This window comes from Lissotriton helveticus, chromosome 1_1 (genome assembly GCF_964261635.1).
Source record: "Lissotriton helveticus chromosome 1_1, aLisHel1.1, whole genome shotgun sequence".
Lineage (NCBI taxonomy): Eukaryota > Metazoa > Chordata > Amphibia > Caudata > Salamandridae > Lissotriton > Lissotriton helveticus.
In genome coordinates, this window is record NC_136057.1 from 475,542,626 (window position 1) to 475,568,154 (window position 25,529).

Below are 25,529 nucleotides of genomic sequence, written 5' to 3' on the forward strand. Positions count from 1 at the left end.
AATCGAACTGAGACAGAGCGAAGAGCCAAGGACAGGCCATTCCATCATTTTGCTTCCAAGAATGCAGAAGAGCTGCTGCCCCATCTAACCCTTCAGCTTCCCTATATCATTTTGTACTGATTCCTCTGTTGGATTCTGATGGCCATTAAAGTCTCAATGTAGCTTTGACTGGAAATTAAGTTTTTATAGCATTCCATCCATTCTTCTTTGGATATATATTCATCCACATTTACCTGTGATTTGGTACACCCCCTAATATGATGCATAGTGAAACTTGTTTCTAGATTTATGCTGCTTTTTCTTATACTGACTCTCATGCAATTACTAATGCTAAATTGTGTTCTACAGTGCTAAATGTGCAAGTTATGTGTCTACTCCTACCGTGGGCACTTCAAGCTTGTTTCAGACTGCATGTGCCTTATGCCAAAGTGGGTAACATCCTTTACGGCGCGGATGTTACCCCGCGCTACCATTACGATGCGTCTCTTACAACGCAAGTCGTAACCACGACTTGCGCTGGAGGGCGCTCAAGGACAAGGAATAGTTAATTTACTATTCCAACACCTTCCCTACTATCCACGGGGACTGGTGTTGGAATAGTAAATTAAACTATTCCTAAGTCCGCACCCTACAGCGCAAGTCGTGGTAACGACTTGCGTTGTAAAACACTCGTTGTAACGGTACGCGTGGTAATAGCCCGCGTCGTACAGTCATACATCCTGCCAAAATTGATATGTCATTAAAATAGGAGCAAGCATAATAGCAGTGGAACAGTTGTATAAAAATTAATAACCACCTCATCATACCTAGACTTATATAGCAGATAATTCACTACCATTTGTAACTTTTGTTCAAATCCCATTTTATAGTGTACATTAAAACAATTCAGCTTCCCTAAATGTTTTAGCTTAAGTTACTGCTGCAAAGTGATAGAGTTGGTAGGGATGCTATATTGATGTGTTCACTCATTCTCTCATTCACTCACTCACCAGCCTATGAAAGTAATGTTAAAGAACAAGGAGTGTGGAGTGGATGTATGGTAGGCAATCAATCAGGATTTGTAAAGCATGGCTAATCACCCAACAGGGTATTCAGTCGATTGCAGGTCCCCGAGGCTCATTTGAACAGCCAGGTCTAGAGGACCTTTGGATAGAGAAGGCACTCAAAAAGCAGGGGGGAAAGTGAGGAGAAAGCAGTGTAAACGAGGGAAAAACAAGGAGAAGGTATTCAATAAATGGGAAAAAGCAAGACGAACAAAGTGATAACAAGAGAAAAGCAAGGAAAAGGCACTCAAAAAACAGAGAGAAAAGCAGCAAAAACGAGGGGCAAGCAAGGAGAAGGCACTCAAAAAAAAATGGGGGGGAAAGCAAGGAGAAAGCAGTGAAAATTAGGAGAAAGTAGGGAGAAGGCAGGAGCAAGAGCAATGCATCCCAGGAAGAGCTGGGCCTGGGTCCTGCTAGTCCATCCGATTTTATACAATCAATGTACTGTAAAGCAAGAAGAAACAGTGATAACGACTAGTGTTTATGTTTTCATGTGCAGTGAAAAGCTGTGATTTCACCGTAGCCCCCAAGGAACAACAAGTGTAATTTAATTAAAATTAAACCACACAGAGGGCCCTACTACGGTCAGTCGGTCTGCCTATGTGTGGGAACTGACCGACCATAGGTCAGCGTTTCCGAACACCGTATTACGATGTGACCGCACATGATGCGATCGCAAACTCTCATTTCCCTATGGGAGCTTGTGTGGCGGGCAGATTGTGTAAATCCCTGCACCGTGCTATAGGCACATTATGGTGCCTGCCACACGGTGCAGGGATTTTCAGAGGGGCACAGGCCCACAACCGTCCGCCGCAAAGGGAAGGAGGCCCTGCTAGGGGTCCTCAAAGTCGCTTCCTGACAGGCCTTTCATGTCGGAAACCCCGACATGGAAATCCTGTCAAAAAACGATGTAATAATCCAGACGGCGGAAACACGGTCTGCTAGAGATTATGGGCAGCTTCCAACTGGCCGATGGGCTCCTTGATCCCGTCGGAACACAGTCGGTTTGACAGGCTGGTTTACACTCCAACTCCCATTATAATTCGGCAGTCTGAATGTAAACATACGATGTCGGTTGGTAAGCCTCCGACGAACGGTTGGAGGCTCACCGGCCAACATCATAATGAGGCCCAAAGACTTTTTTTTTTTATTTACCAAAATGTGCGAAAATGGTTTCTGATTGACCAAACACATCCTTCTAGATTCAATTTTCATGGACAACCATTTTTAACTTGTTATTATTGTAAACAAAGCAGTGTACGTGAATACACAACACTTTTTCTTTTTAATTAATGTATTTATACATTTGAAAAAAAATTAACTACCATATATATGGCACGACATACTATATATTAATTTTAGATTTCAGAAAATAATACAATATAATTTAATACAATGTAATATGAAATAATTTGGTCTAATGTCATATAATTTGTGAATATAATCTATAATAAATTATATTATATTATAGAAAAATATACTAAAATATAACTGTAGGCTAGAACTTGGCATGCTTATCATGTACTTATTAGTGTGTGGCAAATGTATTTGAAGAGCCCAAAGCATACGTTGATTGATTAGGTTCAAAAGGTCATGGCTAGCCCTTCTGAGCTCAGAGGTCCAATACATATGTCCTTCAGGGAAGAGACCAGTAAACCTCTGCAGTAGTCAAGAGTCATTGAAAAGCGTTTCCTTGATATGCAGTCCTTGTCATGTGTAATTTGCCTTGGTACTTTTCTTTCAAGTGTCTCAATAAACAAGCACTGGCGCCCAGGCGTGGTGGTACACTGCCGCCTGCTCTCCGGGCGCCCGCGTGCTCTGAGGGATGCAGTAACGAGAGCTGACTTCGCGCCACTGACTCCCTGTCTGTGATATTTTGCAGGCCTCTAACCCTGGGCAGTTCGAGAGTGACAGTGATGCGCTGTGGCAGCGAGGGCATGTTCCAGAGACGGTCGTTTGTCACGGGCGCATAGGGATCAACACGGAGACTCCGGATGAAGCGTTGGTGGTCTGTGGCAATGTGAAAGTGATGGGGACGGTCATGCACCCGTCTGACAGACGAGCCAAGCAGAATATCCAAGAGGTGAGTTGTAAAGACAGCAGCCGGCATTCAGATGCGATCCTCAGCCCGCGCGCTTCATGAAGCTGACGCGCTAGAAGTCGCCCGCGTGCACCGAATGCACTTACACACTGGCCTGAGGAATGACTAGGTTCGTCCCTCCCTCTTGGGGCATATCAGCCCTCATGTTAGGCTTTGCTTCCCCTGGGGCGTGAAAGTTTGATAGCAAAACTTTTAAATGCACGCAAAAAGATACAGAGCAGCTCACTGATCTTGTTTAAATACAGAAGAGCACGCACCTTTTTCATTTTTAAACGGAAATGCATTTCTTTAACGAAAAGTAGAATATTTTTATAGTTACTTGGAAATAGCGGTAACCGTACAGGTTGGCGGTTATCTAGAGCGGTGATTAGCAGGGCCAGGTCGTTTTTTATTTATTACAGTCATACAATGTCCGAGAGAGGCTGAGGAGAAAGAAGTTGGGAAAAGACGTTTAAAGATGCTACTTCTGAACCGTGTTAAAAATCCAACCAAGGACAGTCAAGGTCAAATTATCTTTATTCGACTTAATTAAAAGTCATACAAAGAAATTAAAAACATTTCATACAGGGAATTGTGGAACATTTCATACACAATAAAATATAACCATCCCGTCAGTTACATTAATACATTAATACATTAACACAAAACTAGGCCTACGAAAGTTAAAAAAAGGGTAACAATGGGACTAATGAGTGTGCTTTTTTTATCCTAGCTGCAGCAACCAAAAAGTTCGCCATACAAAAGGTAATGCGTGGGTTAACCAATAATTGCAGATAGAGCAGGGCCGGTCTCACCTGTGTGAAACCCGCCTCCTTCATAACTGGAACCAGGTATTTTTTCCTCGGCTCTAAATAAAACCCACAAAACATAACAAAATGCATAGTGTCTTGGGATGAGAAATGGTCACAGCTGCAGGGTGGGGCAAGTTCCGGTTTTTCCCATGTTTTAAAAGAACCTAAATAAAAATGTAGCAAATTAAATCTAAACTTAGTTAAAAGAAACCTGTGGAATGGAATTGTAACAAAACCAAGGTATGGTGCTAAGGAGAATGAGTTAACAAGCAAATAATGACCCCTAACTGAGGGTTTCACGAGCTCCCTTTCCTCACGTGATGCTCTCGCCCTCTCCAAAAAGTGCTTTTTGACCAGTTCAATATCTCGTGCTTTGATATCTTGGGGGGCAGTGAATAGCTCACGTCTCCCCAGGTCTGGGAATGCCTTTGCCAGATAAGCCAGCCAAGGGATCTTTTTGAAGTGGTCTAAGGATAAGACGTCAGACATAATCTTATGGTTCAATGGTAGATCTTCATTGAGCCACGTCTTTAACCAAAAGATCAGTGGAGCCATATTCAACCCATCCGAGAGAAAATCTAAACCCACCTCCATATGTATAGAGTAAGTTGGTGTTGACTGCGGCAGAGAGAGAAGTGTTCGTATAAATCTGTTCTCCGCTCTCTGAATTGGTTCCACATTAACATAGCCCCAAAGTGGTGAACCATATGATGCGATGGCGACCGGTTTGCTCTTGTACATTTTTAGTAGAGCTTCCATTGGCCTAGCACCCAACCTACCCGCAAAGCCAATGAGCGCAGCTGATGATCTAATAACCGCTAACCTCTTCGCCCTCACTTGAGGAAGACAAGTTCCTTTTTGGTCAAACAAAACCCCTAAATAGGGGAAAGTGGGGACTCTAGAAACCATATCCCCTCTACACGTGAAGGTTTTAGATCTCCTCTTGCTGCTTTCTCTTCCCACCACCATGGTGTGCGACTTACTAGCGTTTATTTTTAGGTCAAGCTGTTCCATGAATGCGCCAAAAGCATTTAAGAGGCGTTGAAGGCCGACAACCGTGCGCGCAATTAGCACGGCGTCATCCGCGTACAGGAGCGCTGGGATCTTAACTGCTCCTGCACGAGGGACGTCGGCTTCCGTCTCCTCCAAGTATGCACCCAACCCGTTGATGTAAATGGTGAACAGCAGGGGGGCCAGAATACATCCCTGCCTCACCCCCTTCAGGGATTTAAAGAGGGACGTACACCTGCCCTCGTTGGTAACCCGCACAGCTCTTGATGTAGAGAGGCCATAAATCTTACTAGTCTAGGACAGTCTTCAGAGGCAAGTTAAAGAAACCTCTAAGTAGCCACATGTGACCTTTAGACCCCTGGGCCAAGACTAAATGAAGGCTGACACTCAAAACAGTTGGTACGACAGGGATAGAACACTTCAAAATGTAATTTAGCTGCAGAATACATTAGAAAAGTTGTAATCCAAGTTTAAAAAACACAAAGATACATTCATCACCTGCTATTCAAAAAAAGTTGTGGAAAAGCAATAGCAAAGGAAAGTTTTGCGGCAGGCTGTTCCAACTCTTCTAGCGAAGGGCGTAGCAAGGCTGCCATGGGACTTAAAGCAAGTGGGCATAATGGACTCTCTGCCCCCCCAGATGGGTGCAGAAATAAATCAGCCATCATTTGGGCGCAGTTGGCCAATCAAGTGCTTTGGCCCCGGGAACCATGACAACCTTTCACTCACACCGCTATAATGTCAGTGGACTCAGCAGACACTACATATCGGATTTCAGCCTTTCTCGTGCCTAAACTAAACCAATAGTAGGTTGTCTCTGTAATGAACTACACGCACCTCTACAGCAAAGTGACATCACCAAATTTTAATGACCGTTGCCCTATGACTACTGAAGTCTCGGATTTGTCTTCCTGTAAAGGTAAGTGCTCTGTTGCCTTTTTCGGAGACTTTTAGAGACCTCTAACCCACGGTTACACAGACTCATTTAGAGACCTCTAACCAACGGTTACGCTGCCTCATTTAGAGACCTCTAACCCACGGTTACACAGACTCATTTAGAGACCTCTAACCCACGGTACGAAGCCTCATTTAGAGACCTCTATCCCACGGTTACACAGACTCATTTAGAGACCTCTAACTCACGGTACGCAGCCTCATTTAGAGACCTCTAACCCACAGTTACGCTGCCTCATTTAGAGACCTCTAACACACGGTCACGCAGCCTCATTTAGAGACCTCTAACCCACGGTACGAAGCCTCATTTAGAGACCTCTATCCCACGGTTACACAGACTCATTTAAAGACTTCTAACCCACGGTACGCAGCCTCATTTAGAGACCTCTAACCCACAGTTACGCTGCCTCATTTAGAGACCTCTAACACACGGTCACGTAGCCTCATTTAGAGACCTCTAACCCACGGTTACACAGACTCATTTAGAGACCTCTAACCCACGGTACGCAGCCTAATTTAGAGACCTCTAACCCACAGTTACGCTGCCTCATTTAGAGACCTCTAACCCACGGTACGCAGCCTCATTTAGAGACCTCTAACACACGGTCACGCAGCCTCATTTAGAGACCTCTAACCCACAGTTACGCTGCCTCATTTAGAGACCTCTAACACACGGTCACGCAGCCTCATTTAGAGACCTCTAACCCATGGTTACACAGACTCATTTAGAGACCTCTAACCCACGGTACGCAGCCTCATTTAGAGACCTCTAACCCACAGTTACGCTGCCTCATTTAGAGACCTCTAACCCACGGTACGCAGCCTCATTTAGAGACCTCTAACACACGGTCACGCAGCCTCATTTAGAGACCTCTAACCCACGGTGACGCAGCCTCATTTAGAGACCTCTAACCCACGGTTACACAGACTCATTTAGAGACCTCTAACCCACGGTTACACAGCCTCATTTAGAGACCTCTAACCCACGGTCACGCAGCCTCATTTAGAGACCTCTAACCCACAGTTACGCTGCCTCATTTAGAGACCTCTAACACACGGTCACGCAGCCTCATTTAGAGACCTCTAGCCCACGGTTACACAGACTCATTTAGAGACCTCTAACCCACGGTGACGCAGCCTCATTTAGAGACCTCTAACCCACGGTCACGCTGCCTCATTTAGAGACCTCTAAGCCACGGTTACGCTGCCTCATTTAGAGACCTTTAACCCACGGTCACGCTGCCTCATTTAGAGATCTCTAACCCACGGTTACGCAGCCTCATTTAGACACCTCTAACCCACGGTCACACTGCCTCATTTAGAGACCTCTAACCCACGGTTACACAGACTCATTTAGAGACTACTAACCCACGGTTACGCTGCCTCATTTAGAGACCTCTAACCCACGGTTAAGCAGCCTCATTTAGAGACCTCTAACCCACGGTTAGGCTGCCTCATTTACAGACCTCTAACCCCTGGTTACGCAGCCTCATTTAGAGACCTCTAACACACGGTTAGGTTGCCTCATTTAGAGACCTCTAACCCACGGTTACGCAGACTCATTTAGAAACCTCTAACCCACGGTTACGTAGCCTCATTTAGAGACCTCTAACCCACGGTTAGACTGCCTCATTTAGAGACCTCTAACCCCTGGTTACGCAGCCTCATATAGAGACCTCTAACCCATGGTACGCAGCCTCATTTAGAGACCTCTAACCCACAGTTACGCTGCCTCATTTAGAGACCTCTAACACACGGTCACGCAGCCTCATTTAGAGACCTCTAACCCACGGTTACACACACTCATTTAGACACCTCTAACCCACGGTGACGCAGCCTCATTTAGAGACCTCCAACCCACGGTTACACAGACTCATTTAGAGACCTCTAACCCACGGTTACGCAGCCTCATTTAGAGACCTCTAAGCCACGGTTACGCTGCCTCATTTAGAGACCTTTAACCCATGGTCACGCTGCCTCATTTAGAGATCTCTAACCCACGGTTACGCAGCCTCATTTAGAGACCTCTAACCCACGGTTACACACACTGGGTTAGACACCTCTAACCCACGGTGACGCAGCCTCATTTAGAGACCTCCAACCCACGGTTACACAGACTCATTTAGAGACCTCTAACCCACGGTTACGCAGCCTCATTTAAAGACCTCTAAGCCACGGTTACGCTGCCTCATTTAGAGACCTTTAACCCATGGTCACGCTGCCTCATTTAGAGATCTCTAACCCACGGTTACGCAGCCTCATTTAGAGACCTCTATCCCACGGTTACACAGACTCATTTAGAGACCTCTAACCCACGGTACGCAGCCTCATTTAGAGACCTCTAACCCACAGTTACGCTGCCTCATTTAGAGACCTCTAACACACGGTCACGCAGCCTCATTTAGAGACCTCTAACCCACGGTTACACAGACTCATTTAGAGACCTCTAACCCACGGTACGCAGCCTCATTTAGAGACCTCTAACCCACGGTACGCTGCCTCATTTAGAGACCTCTAACCCACGGTACGCAGCCTCATTTAGAGACCTCTAACCCACGGTTACACAGACTCATTTAGAGACCTCTAACCCACGGTTACGCAGCCTCATTTAGAGACCTCTAAGCCACGGTTACGCTGCCTCATTTAGAGACCTTTAACCCATGGTCACGCTGCCTCATTTAGAGATCTCTAACCCACGGTTACGCAGCCTCATTTAGAGACCTCTATCCCACGGTTACACAGACTCATTTAGAGACCTCTAACCCACGGTACGCAGCCTCATTTAGAGACCTCTAACCCACAGTTACGCTGCCTCATTTAGAGACCTCTAACACACGGTCACGCAGCCTCATTTAGAGACCTCTAACCCACGGTTACACAGACTCATTTAGAGACCTCTAACCCACGGTACACAGCCTCATTTAGAGACCTCTAACCCACAGTTACGCTGCCTCATTTAGAGACCTCTAACCCACGGTACGCAGCCTCATTTAGAGACCTCTAACACACGGTCACGCAGCCTCATTTAGAGACGTCTAACACACGGTCACGCAGCCTCATTTAGAGACCTCTAACCCACGGTTACACAGACTCATTTAGAGACCTCTAACCCACGGTACGCAGCCTCATTTAGAGACCTCTAACCCACAGTTACGCTGCCTCATTTAGAGACCTCTAACCCACGGTACGCAGCCTCATTTAGAGACCTCTAACACACGGTCACGCAGCCTCATTTAGAGACCTCTAACCCACGGTGACGCAGCCTCATTTAGAGACCTCTAACCCACGGTTACACAGACTCATTTAGAGACCTCTAACCCACGGTTACACAGCCTCATTTAGAGACCTCTAACCCACGGTCACGCAGCCTCATTTAGAGACCTCTAACCCACAGTTACGCTGCCTCATTTAGAGACCTCTAACGCACGGTCACGCAGCCTCATTTAGAGACCTCTAACCCACAGTTACACAGACTCATTTAGAGACCTCTAACCCACGGTGACGCAGCCTCATTTAGAGACCTCTAACCCACGGTCACGCTGCCTCATTTAGAGACCTCTAAGCCACGGTTACGCTGCCTCATTTAGAGACCTTTAACCCACGGTCACGCTGCCTCATTTAGAGATCTCTAACCCACGGTTACGCAGCCTCATTTAGACACCTCTAACCCACGGTCACACTGCCTCATTTAGAGACCTCTAACCCACGGTTACACAGACTCATTTAGAGACTACTAACCCACGGTTACGCTGCCTCATTTAGAGACCTCTAACCCACGGTTAGGCTGCCTCATTTACAGACCTCTAACCCCTGGTTACGCAGCCTCATTTAGAGACCTCTAACACACGGTTAGGTTGCCTCATTTAGAGACCTCTAACCCACGGTTACGCAGACTCATTTAGAAACCTCTAACCCGCGGTTACGCAGCCTCATTTAGAGACCTCTAACCCACGGTTAGACTGCCTCATTTAGAGACCTCTAACCCCTGGTTATGCAGCCTCATTTAGAGACCTCTAACCCATGGTACGCAGCCTCATTTAGAGACCTCTAACCCACAGTTACGCTGCCTCATTTAGAGACCTCTAGCACACGGTCACGCAGCCTCATTTAGAGACCTCTAACCCACGGTTACACAGACTCATTTAGAGACCTCTAACCCACGGTGACGCAGCCTCATTTAGAGACCTCTAACCCACGGTTACACAGACTCATTTAGAGACCTCTAACCCACGGTTACACAGCCTCATTTAGAGACCTCTAAGCCACGGTTACGCTGCCTCATTTAGAGACCTTTAACCCATGGTCACGCTGCCTCATTTAGAGATCTCTAACCCACGGTTACGCAGCCTCATTTAGACACCTCTAACCCACGGTCACACTGCCTCATTTAGAGACCTCTAACCCACGGTTACACAGACTCATTTAGAGACTACTAACCCACGGTTACACTGCCTCATTTAGAGACCTCTAACCCACGGTTAAGCAGCCTCATTTAGAGACCTCTAACCCACGGTCACGCTGCCTCATTTAGAGACCTCTAAGCCACGGTTACGCTGCCTCATTTAGAGACCTTTAACCCACGGTCACGCTGCCTCATTTAGAGATCTCTAACCCACGGTTACGCAGCCTCATTTAGACACCTCTAACCCACGGTCACACTGCCTCATTTAGAGACCTCTAACCCACGGTTACACAGACTCATTTAGAGACTACTAACCCACGGTTACGCTGCCTCATTTAGAGACCTCTAACCCACGGTTAGGCTGCCTCATTTACAGACCTCTAACCCCTGGTTACGCAGCCTCATTTAGAGACCTCCAACACACGGTTAGGTTGCCTCATTTAGAGACCTCTAACCCACGGTTACGCAGACTCATTTAGAAACCTCTAACCCGCGGTTACGCAGCCTCATTTAGAGACCTCTAACCCACGGTTAGACTGCCTCATTTAGAGACCTCTAACCCCTGGTTATGCAGCCTCATTTAGAGACCTCTAACCCATGGTACGCAGCCTCATTTAGAGACCTCTAACCCACAGTTACGCTGCCTCATTTAGAGACCTCTAGCACACGGTCACGCAGCCTCATTTAGAGACCTCTAACCCACGGTTACACAGACTCATTTAGAGACCTCTAACCCACGGTGACGCAGCCTCATTTAGAGACCTCTAACCCACGGTTACACAGACTCATTTAGAGACCTCTAACCCACGGTTACACAGCCTCATTTAGAGACCTCTAAGCCACGGTTACGCTGCCTCATTTAGAGACCTTTAACCCATGGTCACGCTGCCTCATTTAGAGATCTCTAACCCACGGTTACGCAGCCTCATTTAGACACCTCTAACCCACGGTCACACTGCCTCCTTTAGAGACCTCTAACCCACGGTTACACAGACTCATTTAGAGACTACTAACCCACGGTTACACTGCCTCATTTAGAGACCTCTAACCCACGGTTAAGCAGCCTCATTTAGAGACCTCTAACCCATGGTTAGGCTGCCTCATTTAGAGACCTCTAACCCCTGGTTACGCAGCCTCATTTAGAGACCTCTAACACACGGTTAGGTTGCCTCATTTAGAGACCTCTAACCCACGGTTACGCAGACTCATTTAGAAACCTCTAACCCACGGTTGCGCAGCCTCATTTAGAGACCTCTAACCCACGGTTAGACTGCTTCATTTAGAGACCTCTAACCCACGGCTACGCAGACTCCTTTAGAAACCTCTAACCCACGGTTACGCTGCCTCATTTAGAGACCTCTAACCCATGGTTACGCAGCCTCATTTAGAGACCTCTAACCTATGGTTAGGCTGCCTCATTTAGAGACCTCTAACCCACGGTTACGCAGCCTCATTTAGAGACCTTAACCCACGGTCAGGCTGCCTCATTTAGAGACCTCTAACCCACGGTTACGCAGACTCATTTATAGACCTCTGACCCACGGTCACATTGCCTCATTTAGAGACCTCTAAACCACGGTTACGCAGACTCTTTTAGAGACCTCTAACCCACGGTCACGCTGCCTCATTTAGAGACCTCTAACCCGTGATTAGGCTGCCTCATTTAGAGACCTCTAACCCACAGTTACGCTGCCCCATTTAGAGACCTCTAACCCATGGTTACGCAGCCTCATTTAGAGACCTCAAACCCACGGTTACGCAGCCTCATGTAGAGATGAGGGCCATTGGGTTCCTGAAGGCGAAGCCTCAACAGGCCCCTCTGTGAGAAACACTTTTCCAGCTGCATCTAAAAGTCGGTAGAACCTATTTGAGAGGGGGCTTTGAATCTTTTGTTTCCCTATGCAGGTCCCCCTAGCAAGCCATGGCAGGGCCCGGGCACGATAAAAAATTAATGTAGGCGAAAACTCCCAGCACATCAGGGCCATTTTTTGTTCTTTCACAGAAAAATATTCCTTTTAACTCAGACTGAATGCTTCTTCTTTTCAAGGTCTTTGACCAATTCCTGTTAAGATTAACCCCTAATTTGCTGAGACTTTTTTGATATTTGGGTCAGTTTGTGCTTAAGCCTCAGGAACTTTTTCTACAAAAATTATCCAGACCAAATTTGCATCCTTTTCCCACACATGCTGGGGACTGTAACGGTACCCAGGGTTTTTAAACTCTCCTGCATGACATGAGAAAATAGGCAAAATGTCAAAAACAATTCTTTGTGGGAAAATGTGTGCAAGAAAGAGCTGTCTGTGGCTGTTAAAAAAATGCATCAACTAAATGTTTGCTGTGCTAAGATTACCCTGGTTGCAGCTTTTCCCAGTTTTCAGGAACTATTGTAAAAATATTATATGACCTGTCTTTGTAATCTTTGAAGTAGCAGTTCATTTTTGCCTCTTTTTGCAGTTTCTACTTACTTGCAGTTTGTGGGAGAAAGAGGTATGAAACTCATGGTCAAATCCAGAAAGATCTATATTTCTGAAAGAATGACCACATTTGAATCCAGCCATGTATCATTGATATAGATCCCTCCTGTTTTTCCCCAATAAACGTATTGTTAAATTGAACATCTAATGCCAGTATGAAGCAGAAATAGGTGACACTTTTCTGTACGTTTTTTGACCTGGTGGCCGATCTACAAAATAATTATACCATTATGTCCTTCAGCCTCTTACAGATGCAGTAATATATAGTGACTGTTGGTTGTCCAAAAGCATGAGCTACCCATAGCCATCAAGCAAGGTGTAGCTTATAATGATTTTTTAGGTCGAGCTTAGACAGTGCTTGCGCTGTCTAGATCTGTTGTATGTACTTTGTAGGATCTGGAGATCAGCCCTAGGACGTGTCTGCTTCCTTCCTTTGCTTAGGGACTATTTTCTGTTCAACTGCCTCTATTTAACTGTTTTGATTGAAAATGACCAGTAGAGGTCAGTAAAATACCAGACTTGTTTTCTGCTTGTTCAACTGCCTCTAATTAACTGTCTTGATAGAAAACAACCATTAGAGGTCAGTATAATACCAGAATTGCTTTCTGCTTAGTCATTTTCTTTTTCATTTTTATTGCCACTGCCTCTATTTAGCTTTCTTGATAGAAAATGATCTGCAGAGATCAGTAAAATGCCAGAATCACTTTAGCATTCCCTAGATTCTAGGCTATAGAAACCTATCTTCCACGAGCACCTATAGACAATAATTTTATTTTTAAATCTTGTATTTTCAGTGATATGACCACCGAAGGACATGATTTTATATTAAATACAGAGCTTTGCACAAGGCAGCATTCCTCTCTATGTGTTCCAATACCTGGTGTATTCCTCCGTTTTGTGCTTACTTTCCCTCCATGTTAAAGACCAGTAGATGTTTTGGCACCCAGGCCAATGTGCTGCATAGCTAAATACATTTAAGATCCCAAAGGTGAGACCGATTGCATTGCAAATGCTTGTTATTGTGTTCCAACCATACATCAATCCATGAGGTAAAATCTATTGCATGACAAATGGGTGTGAATGAAAGCCATGCATTTATTAAATATGCCCAAGAATATGAGTTTGGAAATAGTGGTTATTCGTAAACCTCTAAATTTGGGGTTACCCACAATATCATGTAATTCAGATGGCATTTTGGAAACAGAGTTCTTTCTTGCACACTGACTTACATTTGGAGGCCGAAATTGGACAGAAATTCAATAGATAAGGACAAATGCTTTACTATTCTGTATTGCCACACTTCTGTTAAAAACGGTACACCACAGTACAGGAACTGGTCAAAACGGTATTGTATAAGGCAGGAACAGGTCAAAACTTAAATCATTTCTGAAACACCTATCACACCAACTTAAAATATTCAACAAGAACACAATGTCATAAGTTAAATCCACAAGGTCAAAATCAGGTTGAATGAATATATAGTTCTTTTAATCCACAAGGCTTTCTCCAAGTCCAGCCACAACGTGTTTCGTCGTATGGGCAGGTACCCACGACTTCATCAGGGCTGATACTCAATCGATGGTAAGCTGTATGCCTTCTGGCTGGTTATAATTTCGACCCAGCCTCACACGGCTGGGTTGATGATCTTTCAAAACACGGGTCTGTCCTTATATTCACGCTTTAAATTGGTAATGCAGTTATACAGCCCGTGATGCGACCAGGATCAATAAGTATGGATCCAATTCGTCAATGGTATTGGTTTCAATTATTCCTCACGCGGGTAATAAGTATTAATGCCGTCACCCCAGCTTCGTATTTTGAAGTTCCAGGAGAAAAATCACTGCAGCGTGTGGAGCCGGTCTCTCCGTTATTTGGAAGAACCTTAAATCATGTTTAGAAAATATAATGTCACTTTGGTCTTACTCTTCACATGGCTACAGTTTTGGTCAGTCATATGCGTTAGGCCCACCCAACATGGTGAGTTACCATTTTTCTCAGAAGACATGGTGATGCAGCTTGGCAAGTGTTTGAGTGGGAATATTCCCTGCCTTGTATAATGGAATTTTCCTTTGCCATGAGTGCCCAATTGCTTGTGAACCTGGTATCCTCACTTTATTTTACCCCGGCATCACCCTAATCTAGCATGTGCACAGACACCTAGGCCTGTCCCTGACAACGCAAGGTCTAGTACCTGTATAGTGACCTGGACAGTTATATCTGTCCTGGGTGTAGCACATAAAGGAAAGGTGGCAGCATAAGCATTTTGTAAATCCTCAGTATTACCAGTATTACCAGACCTTTTTGTCTGTGTCAATGTGTGTCATCTCCTAACTGGTCTTGTGTAAGTTCTAGTGTAGCCTGTTCTCACAACCTGGCACTGACATGCCATATGTATGTCAAGTGTTGTATAGTCTTTGTAGTGCACGTGTGGTACTAAAGCTCAATGCATGTATGAATCTGAATACATATGCCTGAGGGATCTATTTTGGAATCTCCTAACCTAGCATGGCACAAGATGGAGTGTGAGGCTTGCGTCTCCAGATAGTGGAGGTGTATTGCTTGCAATCCTGTGGCTGTAGGGGGGAGGTCAAGACACTGAAGTTAGGAGGATTGGAAAAGAGATTCCTTTAGAAATTCTAAGAAGACTTTCTTAGCAAGGGGATGCGAAATAGTTCTTCCTTAGTACTGCCACTTGGTAGATGGTAGCTGTGAAGGGTGGAATTAGAGTGTCTGTTGATAAAGGTTAGGAGTTGTCTAGGCCAGGCCTGCCCTTTTTAGGTTTTGCCTGCACAGCGCTAGCGCTGTGCTTGATAAATCTATTGTTTTTAATATAAACTTAAAAGGGACTTACATCCCGCCTCCTCCCTTTCCTGGCTTCTGATTGGTTCCTGTGTGTGCCACTTACCATTTCCTCCATTTCTATTAGCTGTAGCATACTTTCTGCATTTACCAATGCTTGTTCCTCGTCTGCTTCTCTTATCAGTTTCCAGCTGCCAAAATACTGTTAACATCCGCTTTGGTGGAACCATATTTTTATAAAGTTTTGTCTTTTAGTATTGCAGCATATTTATATAACAATTTATCAGCCGGAGAGATTAAGTGACTTGCATAGAATCACAGGATGTTGCGCATCATCGCTGAGACTCAAACCAGGGTCCCCAGCTCTCGTGTCAGCAGCGCTGGCCATTGCACCACATTCTATCCACTTCTGTGTTATCTGTCAAGAAGCTCTTTCCTTCTCTTGGACGATGATTGATGAAAACAGCTCTTTATTCATTACATAGGCGAGAGTGATGCATTACAAATGCTTGTTAATTCCCCTGATGACTGCTCTAGAAAACCAATGACAGCCAGGTACCGAGAACTCACATTCATTGTGTCAATCTGAGAAGGGGCTCCTGCTTGAAGACAGCCGCAGCGCAACCTGATAGGAGTACTAACCAAACAGATTCTGAAGTTTGAGACAGTGAAGCCACATGAGAGTGGGATTCAACCACCTCATTTCTAGTCTCAAGTTCTTCTTGACAGAGGAAGGGAGTGCTCTGCAAAGTACCAAAAAAGCTGCTGTGTAACCAGAGCTGCTATCTTCTGAAGGTGACAGTTTATGACAGAGAAGCTGACACTTGTCTGTTGCCTAGAAGCCTGCCTGCTCAGAGAGTAAAAGAGTGTACCTCTGTACCAGGGAGTTCGCAATGAACACAGCACCCAGGGATAGCAGATGGTATCAGACAGTAAAGCCAGGAGTGGCCCATATCTTGAGTGGGTTGCCTCTGTGCTCTCCCTTTATGGTTCCTACCTAAGGCCTTCCCAAAAACTGCACACATCAAGCATGGCCATCAGCCAAGTTACTACGGGTTGTGGGCTAGCTTTGCCGCAGATGATGAAAGAAGATCAGAAAGCAACTCGCCTATCTGAGCCTAATTGGCCTGAGCGACTGCCACTGCACCTTGCTGCTGTGAACCCGATTGTCCTTGGAGGCTGCAACTACACCTCACCATCGATAACGTGGTCAGCCTGGGTCGGTGTGACTCCACATTGCCATTGTGAGCCTGATTGACTGGGGAGGCGACAACTGCTGGTTGTAGGCCAGATATGCTGCCTTCACCCATTGATTTCAGTACCAAAGAAAGGCTATAGTGAAGACAGAGAATGTTTACTGCGGCAAGCATTGCATGGCCTCACCACAACAAGAGAATAAGGACTAAGATGCGCTCCAAAGCAAATGAGCATGGAGACCTGACGATTTCTGCCCAAAATAAACCAAGAGTATGAACAAATAAATGAGTGATGCTCTAAACACCATGTTGCTAACAATGATAAACTGAACCTGTGCCAAATTCATCTCTGTGCCAACAAATATGGGAACAGTAGTTCCTAGGGAGGAAAAGATATTAGAGCAGAAGGGTGTAGTGTCTTCAGTAGAAAGCAATCAGAAACACAGCAGCCCTGTAGTTGCTTACTATTATTGTACTTATGTACTATTTAGTTATCTGTTATGACAGTACTTGCTTGCAGATATAAGGTTGGTAGAAGTAGACCTTGACACCCTGTTCTTAGAGCAGTTGACGGATATGTGTTTGACGAGAGGGTGCAGAGCTCCCAGAAACAAGGAGAGGGAGATCCATGTTGGTTGTTTTAAGGACCAGGTAAAGAAACTGAAAAGTAGTGAGGGAACTGTAATGGCCGAGTATCATGTTAGGAACTCAGGGAGGAATTGCTGTGGAGTCAGGCTTTCGTGAACCCCTTAGCAATTGTTTTTCCTAGGCACTCCAGAGTGTCTTCAAATATGGTATACACTGTTTCCTCGCCAAATTAAAGGGTAAATCTGTGGCCAGCTCCAGGGGTAATACCCTTAGGTGGAGTAAGTCTAACTGAGGCACCGAACTTGTAGGTGGCACTTCAGAACACTAAAGAAGAGTAAGTGGAAAATGCCAGGCCAAGAGACAGAAGATGAGAATAGCTCAGCAGGAACATTAGGAAAGAAGACAGGAATAAATGGACTTGTTAAGAAAGAAATAGGGCTATACCAAAAGGGATGATGGACGGAGCACTTGAGCAAATCAAACACTCACCTCCAGTCAACTGATCTGAGTTTAGTCCATTATCATTCTTTAGCTCAATCAGATCAGTTGACTGAGGGTGAGTGTTTGATTTGCTCAAGCGCTCCGTCCATCATCCCCTTTGGTATCGCTTTGATTGCCCTAAGTTGGCAGGGTATGCCCAGACGTGGGTCCCTTACTCACTTTGTCACTGGATTCAAGATAGCCTCGCCGATGAGGGTTATGAACCCAAAACCGGTCCCAGGATACTTGTTCCTGGTCCAGGCTGGACTGTTCCCATGAGGCACAGGGTCAGACAGATTTGCATATGGTCATGTCTAAACTGGGGAGGTGGAGTGAGCTAAAGAATGATGATGAGTTAAACCCAGATCAGTTGACTTCACTTTGTCACTGGATTCAAGATAGCCTCGCCGATGAGGGTTATGAACCCGAAACCATTCCCAGGATGCTTGTTTCCAGTCTAGGGAAGACATGGCTTGGTAGTTCGGGCTGGACTGTTCCCATGAGGCACAGGGTCAGACTGATTTGCACTTGGTCATGTCTGAACTGGGGTGCTGTAGTGAGCTAAAGAATGATGATGGATTACACCCAGATCAGTTGACTGGGGGTGGGTGTTTATTTGCTCAAGCGCTCCATCCATCATCCCCTTTGACATCGCTTTGTTCGCCCTAAGTTGGCAGGGTATGCCCAGACGTGGGTCCCTTGCTCACTTTGCCACTGGAGTCAAGATAGCCTGGCTAATGAGGGTTATGAACCTGAAACCGGTCCCAGGATGCTTGTTTCCGGTCCAGGGAAGACATGGCTTGGCCTTGGTAGTTCGAGCTGGACTGTTCCCATGAGGCACAGGGTAAGACTGATTTGCATATGGTCATGTCTGAACTGGGGCGGTGGAGTGAGCTAAAGAATGATGATGGATTAAACCCAGATCAGTTGACTGGGGGTGAGTGTTTGATTTGCTCAAGCGCTCTGTCCATTATCCCCTTTGGTATCGCTTTGTTCGCCCTAAATTGGCAGGGTATGCCCAGACGTGGGTCCCTTGCTCACTTTGCCACTGGATTCAAGATAGCCTGGCTGATGAGGGTTATGAACTCGAAACCAGTCCCAGGATGCTTGTTTCCGGGCCAGGGAAGACATGGCTTGGTAGTTCGGGCTGGACTGTTCCCATGAGGCACAGGGTCAGACTGATTTGCATATGGTCAAGTCTGAACTGGGGTGGTGGATTGAGATAAAGAATGATGATGGATTAAACCCAGATCAGTTGACTGGGGGTGAGTGTTTGATTTGCTCAAGCGCTCCGTCCATCATCCCCTTTGGTATTGCTTTGTTCGCCCTAAGTTTGCAGGGTATGTCCAGACATGGGCCCCTTGCTCACTTTGCCACTGGATTCAAGATAGCCTGGCTGATGAGGTTTATGAACCCAAAACCCAGGATGCTTGTTTCCAGTTCAGGGAAGACATGGCTTGGTAGTTCAGGCTGGGCTGTTCCCATGAGGCACATGGTCAGACTGATTTGCATATGGTCATGTCTGAACTGGGGTGGTGGACTGAGCTAAAGAATGATGATGGATTAAACCCAGATCAGTTGACTGGGGGTGAGTGTTTGATTTGCTCAAGCGCTCCGTCCATCATCCCCTTTGATATCGCTTTGTTCGCCCTAAGTTTGCAGGGTATGTCCAGACATGGGTCCCTTGCTCACTTTGCCACTGGATTCAAGATAGCCTGGCTGATGAGGGTTATGAACCCAAAACCGGTCCCAGGATGCTTGTTTCCGGTCCAGGGAAGACATGGCTTGGTAGTTCAGGCTGGGCTGTTCCCATGAGGCACAGGGTCAGACTGATTTGCATATGGTCATGTCTGAACTGGGGTGGTGGAGTGAGCTAAAGAATGATGGAGGATTAAACCCAGATCAGTTGGCTGGGGTTGAGTGTTGCTCAAGCACTCCGTCCATCATCCCCTTTGGTATCGCTAGGAAAGAAATAGGGAGCAAAAGGAGAAGGAAAGAGAAAAGGGTGAAATAAAGGCAGGAAAAAGAGGAGAGACAATTGGAAGGAATTGGATTAGCCTTAGCAAGAAAGAGGATAGCCTTAATGAAGGAAAATCTCAAGATGGAAGCAGAAGCAGCTATATCTGTAAAGGAAATTTCCCCTCCAACCCTGCAGGTGGTGTACCTTCAAGGGCCCAGAAATAGCTTGCGCTCATGTGTGTAGAAGACCGGATATTATGGAATGCTTTGTGAGCTTTGAAGTAGCATTTTGAGTGCATGCGTTGAATCATGTGTCTAAGGCAGCACAGCTACTTTAATGAGTCGCTTTCCCATAGAAGGAACAGCAGGCACTGGGAAGATGTCTGTGGCTGATAAAATAAACCATGAGTGAATGAAGGAAGCTCTGATAATCCGGTTTGGACTGAAACAAGTTCAACACCTGCTGATATTCAAAATAAAACAAGAGAGTGGATGGTGTTCAATTTGAGACTTGAATTCATGGTGTAATGCATTATTGGAATGAGTGGATGAGAATTATGGAGGCCAAGGATTGGCATACCAATAACCAGGTAATGGTGACAGAGTAACTCAAGGAAGAGTGCTCTAGTACACCTAGGCAATACCTGTAATACTTTATTGAAAGGGACCCAAAGAAGCTTGCAGTGTTTGGTACAATTGGCTTGCTTGCAAACTTAACAAAAGGCTAGAGCAGCATGGCTCGTATCAGACTGGTTCCTAAGGGGAGGGTAGTGGCAGGTGGTAACATCTGAAAGTGGTGAGGTGTAAACATTCGGCATGACTTTTATATAGCGAGCAAACTTGGACAAACTTGGGATCCAGGGTAGGCCCCTCTCCCGAGAAAGAAATGAAAAAAAGATTGCGAAATGCTACATTTCAGAGCAAATGAATGTAGCGGTAAAGCAAGGCTTATAAAGCAGTGGGAAAGTATTGTTTTGAAATATTAAACACATTAAAATTGTCCCATATCTTACTGTATTAATATGTTGAGCAGTTAATGTAATGTGTAAAAGATACAGTGTGACAATTTATGCACTTTAAAATGTATGCTTGTCCACTGTCTTGCACTGCATGCAGCATTAACTTTGGGGGAAAAAAACTCTAACCACCAGTCTTTCGAAAGCACCCAGAGCTGCTGGCTGCAACCAGTCATATAGAAATATGTGCAGACAGATCTTTAAGTGGGATGAAAAAAGTTGGGGCACTCTATAAAGGAACATGTATAATACATTTCTGTGAGTCCCATAGTGTGCCAACCAACCAGTAGTATGGTTTACTGGTTTCTCTATGAGATGTAATTGTATCCAGATAAATTACATAACAAATGATCTACACCTAAAACCTTTCACCACGATTGGCTTTGTTAATGGGTGTTAGCTGTTTAAAATAAATGATCAAGAACAATGATTTGTTATAAATGATTAACATTGGAAGTGTTTCAAATCTGAAATAGTGAGCCTGTGAATTAAATAGCATTGAGGCTTGTGGAAGGAGTTTTAGCCTTCAGTTATGTGTGCTTTATGTTAGCTATGTATCCTCTTTTTCTCTGCATATCTTGTCCATCTGCACATCTCCAACCCCCTCTCTTTCCTCTTCTACATCCTCTTTTCACTCTTCCCTAAATATGTTCCTTGCATCGCTGTCACTTCACTGACCCCAAGTATACCCTGCACTCCCCAAATGTAAGCACTTTATATTCTCTTACTTTGCCTTGCAAATATTTTGACATCTGTGTACCCCTTTACACACACATCCACAGAATTTCAGTTGCAAATGGGATACATAAACAAAAACATTGTTCTATATGCCCTGCTTCAGCCTTAGCACCTAAGCGCTCAATTAAAGCCCCTCCTAAACACCTGGCATGGCTCAAGCCTCAAAGTATGCAAAGAACAAAATACAGATAAACAACAACATAATAAAATAGCAAACTCTTGGGGAATGCAAGATTAAGTAAAGTATGAGAAATAAGAGAGGAACTAAATCTCTGAAATGTATTGCCTCAATGTTTTTAACATTCATTGTTTGCAAGTCACTGCATGTTTTTGGCTTCAGTGTTAACTAAGGGGCATGAAGCCACAGACAGTTTTAATGTCACACATCAGAGAACTATCCACTGTAAACACATATTTCTCGCCTTGCTTGACTCGGATATTTGGATCATCTTCACTAGGGAACAAAAACAAACCCTGCTCATTATTTGGATCCATTTCGTGGTAGAACAAATGCTGGGCCTGGGATGTCACAGGGGGGGAGGTTAGCGTGATGAGGGGTCTCAACACAATATACATAACATAACTTTAGCTTGCAAACACTTACCATTACCTAGAACAAGGCACTGGATCAGACGTACTTGCATCCACTCTCAGTTGACAAAAGGGCGGGATTTATGCCTTTGAAAGATAGTCGTCTGAAGTCACGCACAGATGAAGTCTTCCACGCCCAAAACCATGATGCTATTTGCGTCACTGGCCTGCAGAGTGCATGCAACCATAAACCCAATGGCAATTTAGGGCTTTAAAACAGAAAGTCTTCCATCCTGCATCACAGTTCCAAAAGTTGATATACTGCCTGGCTTCTGTCTTCTGCTTCAGAGCGAGGCGTGCTGGCAGCCTGAAACACACAGCCCAGCCCAGAGTTCAGTACGTCTACGATCTATTTAATATGTTGTTTTGTAAATGTGTAGGAATTTCTGAAGGCAACAGCCCCACAGCCCTAATGGAGAATCTGCCCCTGGAGGAGGGTGCAGGAATACAAGGAGAAGGAAGGGCACAAATGTTCATCCAAGCTAGAATTGATTATTTGGTTTGGATGTGGAGGTAAGTAACAACTGCAGGAAGCCAGCGATGTTTTGATGTCCATATAAGAAGTTTATTGAGGAAGAAAGGTAAGAGCAAACCACCTCTCAGCTGACCCAACTTGCAACTGCCAAGAGTGGAATCTAACTAGGTCAAGACCTCCTTGGAACCAAATGAGGCTCTAGAATGGCATAAGCGAAAGACACAAAGGAAGGGTTACAGAAAAGGGGAGATAAACATTTACAACACATCTTGCCTCTTTAACAATACAAAAACACCAACATGATAATAATACAAAAATGAAGTAATACCAACATGAACAATCATTCCAAAAATACATTTGAGATTGCTAACATAAATAATCATTTAAATAGATTGGAGGTCTGCGAGTTCTAACAGTTCTAAACACAGGAGATGTTTGAACAGATGAAGAACAAGTTTGAGAATTCTCATTCAGGAAAGCATCACCACCACCTTCCTCCCTGCGAGCACTCATGGAAGAAGAAGGAATGGTCTCCACAGAAGTGGACAACATGTAACCTGAAGTGGAACCAGATTCAGGTTCAGCCTGATTAGGGAAAGAAGAAGAACCAGATCTCTGAAACACAGCTACCCTGTGAAGGTTCCACGTTTCCCCATTTTCCTAAACAACATAATTGGGAAAAGATTGTCTTACTTTATAAGGACCTCTAAATTTATTGAGCCCTTGGTAACTCTTCCAGATTTAACCTTTGCCAAGTCACCAGGAGAAATGTTATTCTCAAGAAAAACAGGCTCATTAATACCTGGAACCTTAACAATTTTATTTTTCAACCACGAAGGATTCAATTTGGTTCCAGGATGTCTACCCCTCATCAACTCAAAAGGAGATTTGCCATAGGAATCATGTGGAGGGGTTCGGTAAGCCCTAACCATGTCTCGGACCATCTCATGAGCAAAACCACCAGAAGCACAAGACATCTGTATGATGCCTTTAACAACTCTCTTGGCCCTCTCACAAACACCATTAGCCTGGGGATTATACAGAGAAGTGCGGTGGTGTGTAACCCCACAACTCACCAAAAAGTTACGAATGTCATGAGAAGTGAGTTGAGTTCCATTATCATTAATCAAAATGAATGGGCATCCCTCCTCATGAAGTAAGTCAGTAAGAAACTTAATCGTAGATTCAGTTGTGATGTCTTTAACAAACTTTACTGTCAGCCATTTAGAGAATAAATCCACTACAACTATGGCAAAACGTTGATCACAAGGTAATTCAGCCATGGGGCCAATAAAATCAAGACATACACTATGCCACGGTTGCTGTGGAACAAAAATATGACTGTTGGTGTGATGAGATGCTAACTTGAGCATCTTTTCACTATTCTTACAAATAGAACAATTCTGAACCCAAGAGGGAACTTGAGCATATAAGGCTAGCCACCAAAAATCTGTTTTGACCCTACGTTGTGTGAAGGTTTGCCCAAGATGTCCCTCATGAGCCAAACCAACCAACTTAGATCTCAAAGAAAAAGGAGGAATGAATTTATCCCCTCTCATAAGGATGTCATCACCTGAAACAGATAACTCATCAAGGACTTTAACATATGGACGAACAGATGGTTGAACACAATTCTCACGTCGAGCACCTAACCTCACCATATCGACCACACTCTTCAGAACACAATCTTGAGACATAGCAGAAGACCACTCAGCTTGATCAAAGGTACCAAGACCTAAAGCCAAAATATCTTGCACAAAAGCAATAGCAACATCATCTTGTTCTTCAAGTGAAGCCTCTTGCGAGCTGGGTCAGCTGAGAGGTGGTTTGCTCTTACCATTCTTCCTCAATAAACTTCTTATATAGACATCAACACATTGCTGGTTTCCTGCAGTTGTTACTTACCTCATTTTTCTTGGAACCACATGAGGCTCTAGAACGGCGTAAGCGAAAGACACAAAGGAAGGGTTACAGAAAAGGGGAGATAAACATTTACAACAGATGTCACAAAGAGGGGCATTAAAAAGGGACTTTGAGGTGAAAGCTCCTGTACCAGATGCACCCATCATAGCAAGAATGTTGACTATGAATGAATGAGGAGGACCCTGTTGAACTCAATCTAGCAGCAATTGGCATTTGGGAAAGTGTCCCATATCCTCTTAAGCAAATCCATCCAAATAAAATGTATTTTGTGTTGGAAAGCTCCATAATCATAATAGAGCTTTAAGGATAAAAGGATAAAAGAGCTTACAGGACTACAGTTGAGAGGAAGTACCTGAAACTCAAGAGGATTCTTCAAGGTGACAATGCCAACGGCTGCTGCCTATGGGGCGGACATGGTGTACTCATTGCCTGAGTTGAGAGCATTTCTGTTTAACCAGCACATCAATTTCACTTCTTCCTCAGTCCTCCCTTTTACAGCTCAGTTTGCCATAATGCCTTTCTTAATGCCAAGAAGATACTTTAGTGGAAGTGTACTATATAAATTCTATAACATAACCATACTAAATGATTAATTGAAGGATGAAGATTTAAAAGAATGTGAGAAACAAAAGGAATATACTAATTTGGTAGTCACAATTTGTATAGTTCTTTTTACATTATTGTTGCCCCAACAGAGTTGCACTGAATCAATTTATTCAGGAACAAACTATCCTCACCTACCAAGTTGGCATGCTCCATCTTAGGATTCGATCCCACGCTAGGCGAGCTACCAGGGCCCTCACAAGGGGCTCTTTGTTCAAGATCTTTTCCCTACCTGTGGTAAGTGCTGGTGAATTAGTGATAATAGTGGGTGTTGTGACTAGTAAAAGAAGATTCAAATTGTCTATAGATCCCATAAGGATATGACTTTTATTTTAACAAAAACAGTGATTTATGTCAATTGTAATACTCTGAGGATCAGTTGAAC

General features: G+C 44.6%; 1 protein-coding gene across 1 annotated transcript in view; it reads left to right on the plus strand.

Annotated features, from left to right (window-relative positions):
- MYRFL (myelin regulatory factor like) overlaps positions 1-25,529 on the plus strand; it is an 874,676-nt gene that overhangs the window by 512,538 nt on the left and 336,609 nt on the right. The window contains exon 11 of the mRNA XM_078673905.1: positions 2,926-3,126. Coding sequence (XP_078530031.1) covers positions 2,926-3,126 — 201 coding nt within the window. The remainder of the gene's footprint in view (positions 1-2,925; positions 3,127-25,529) is intronic.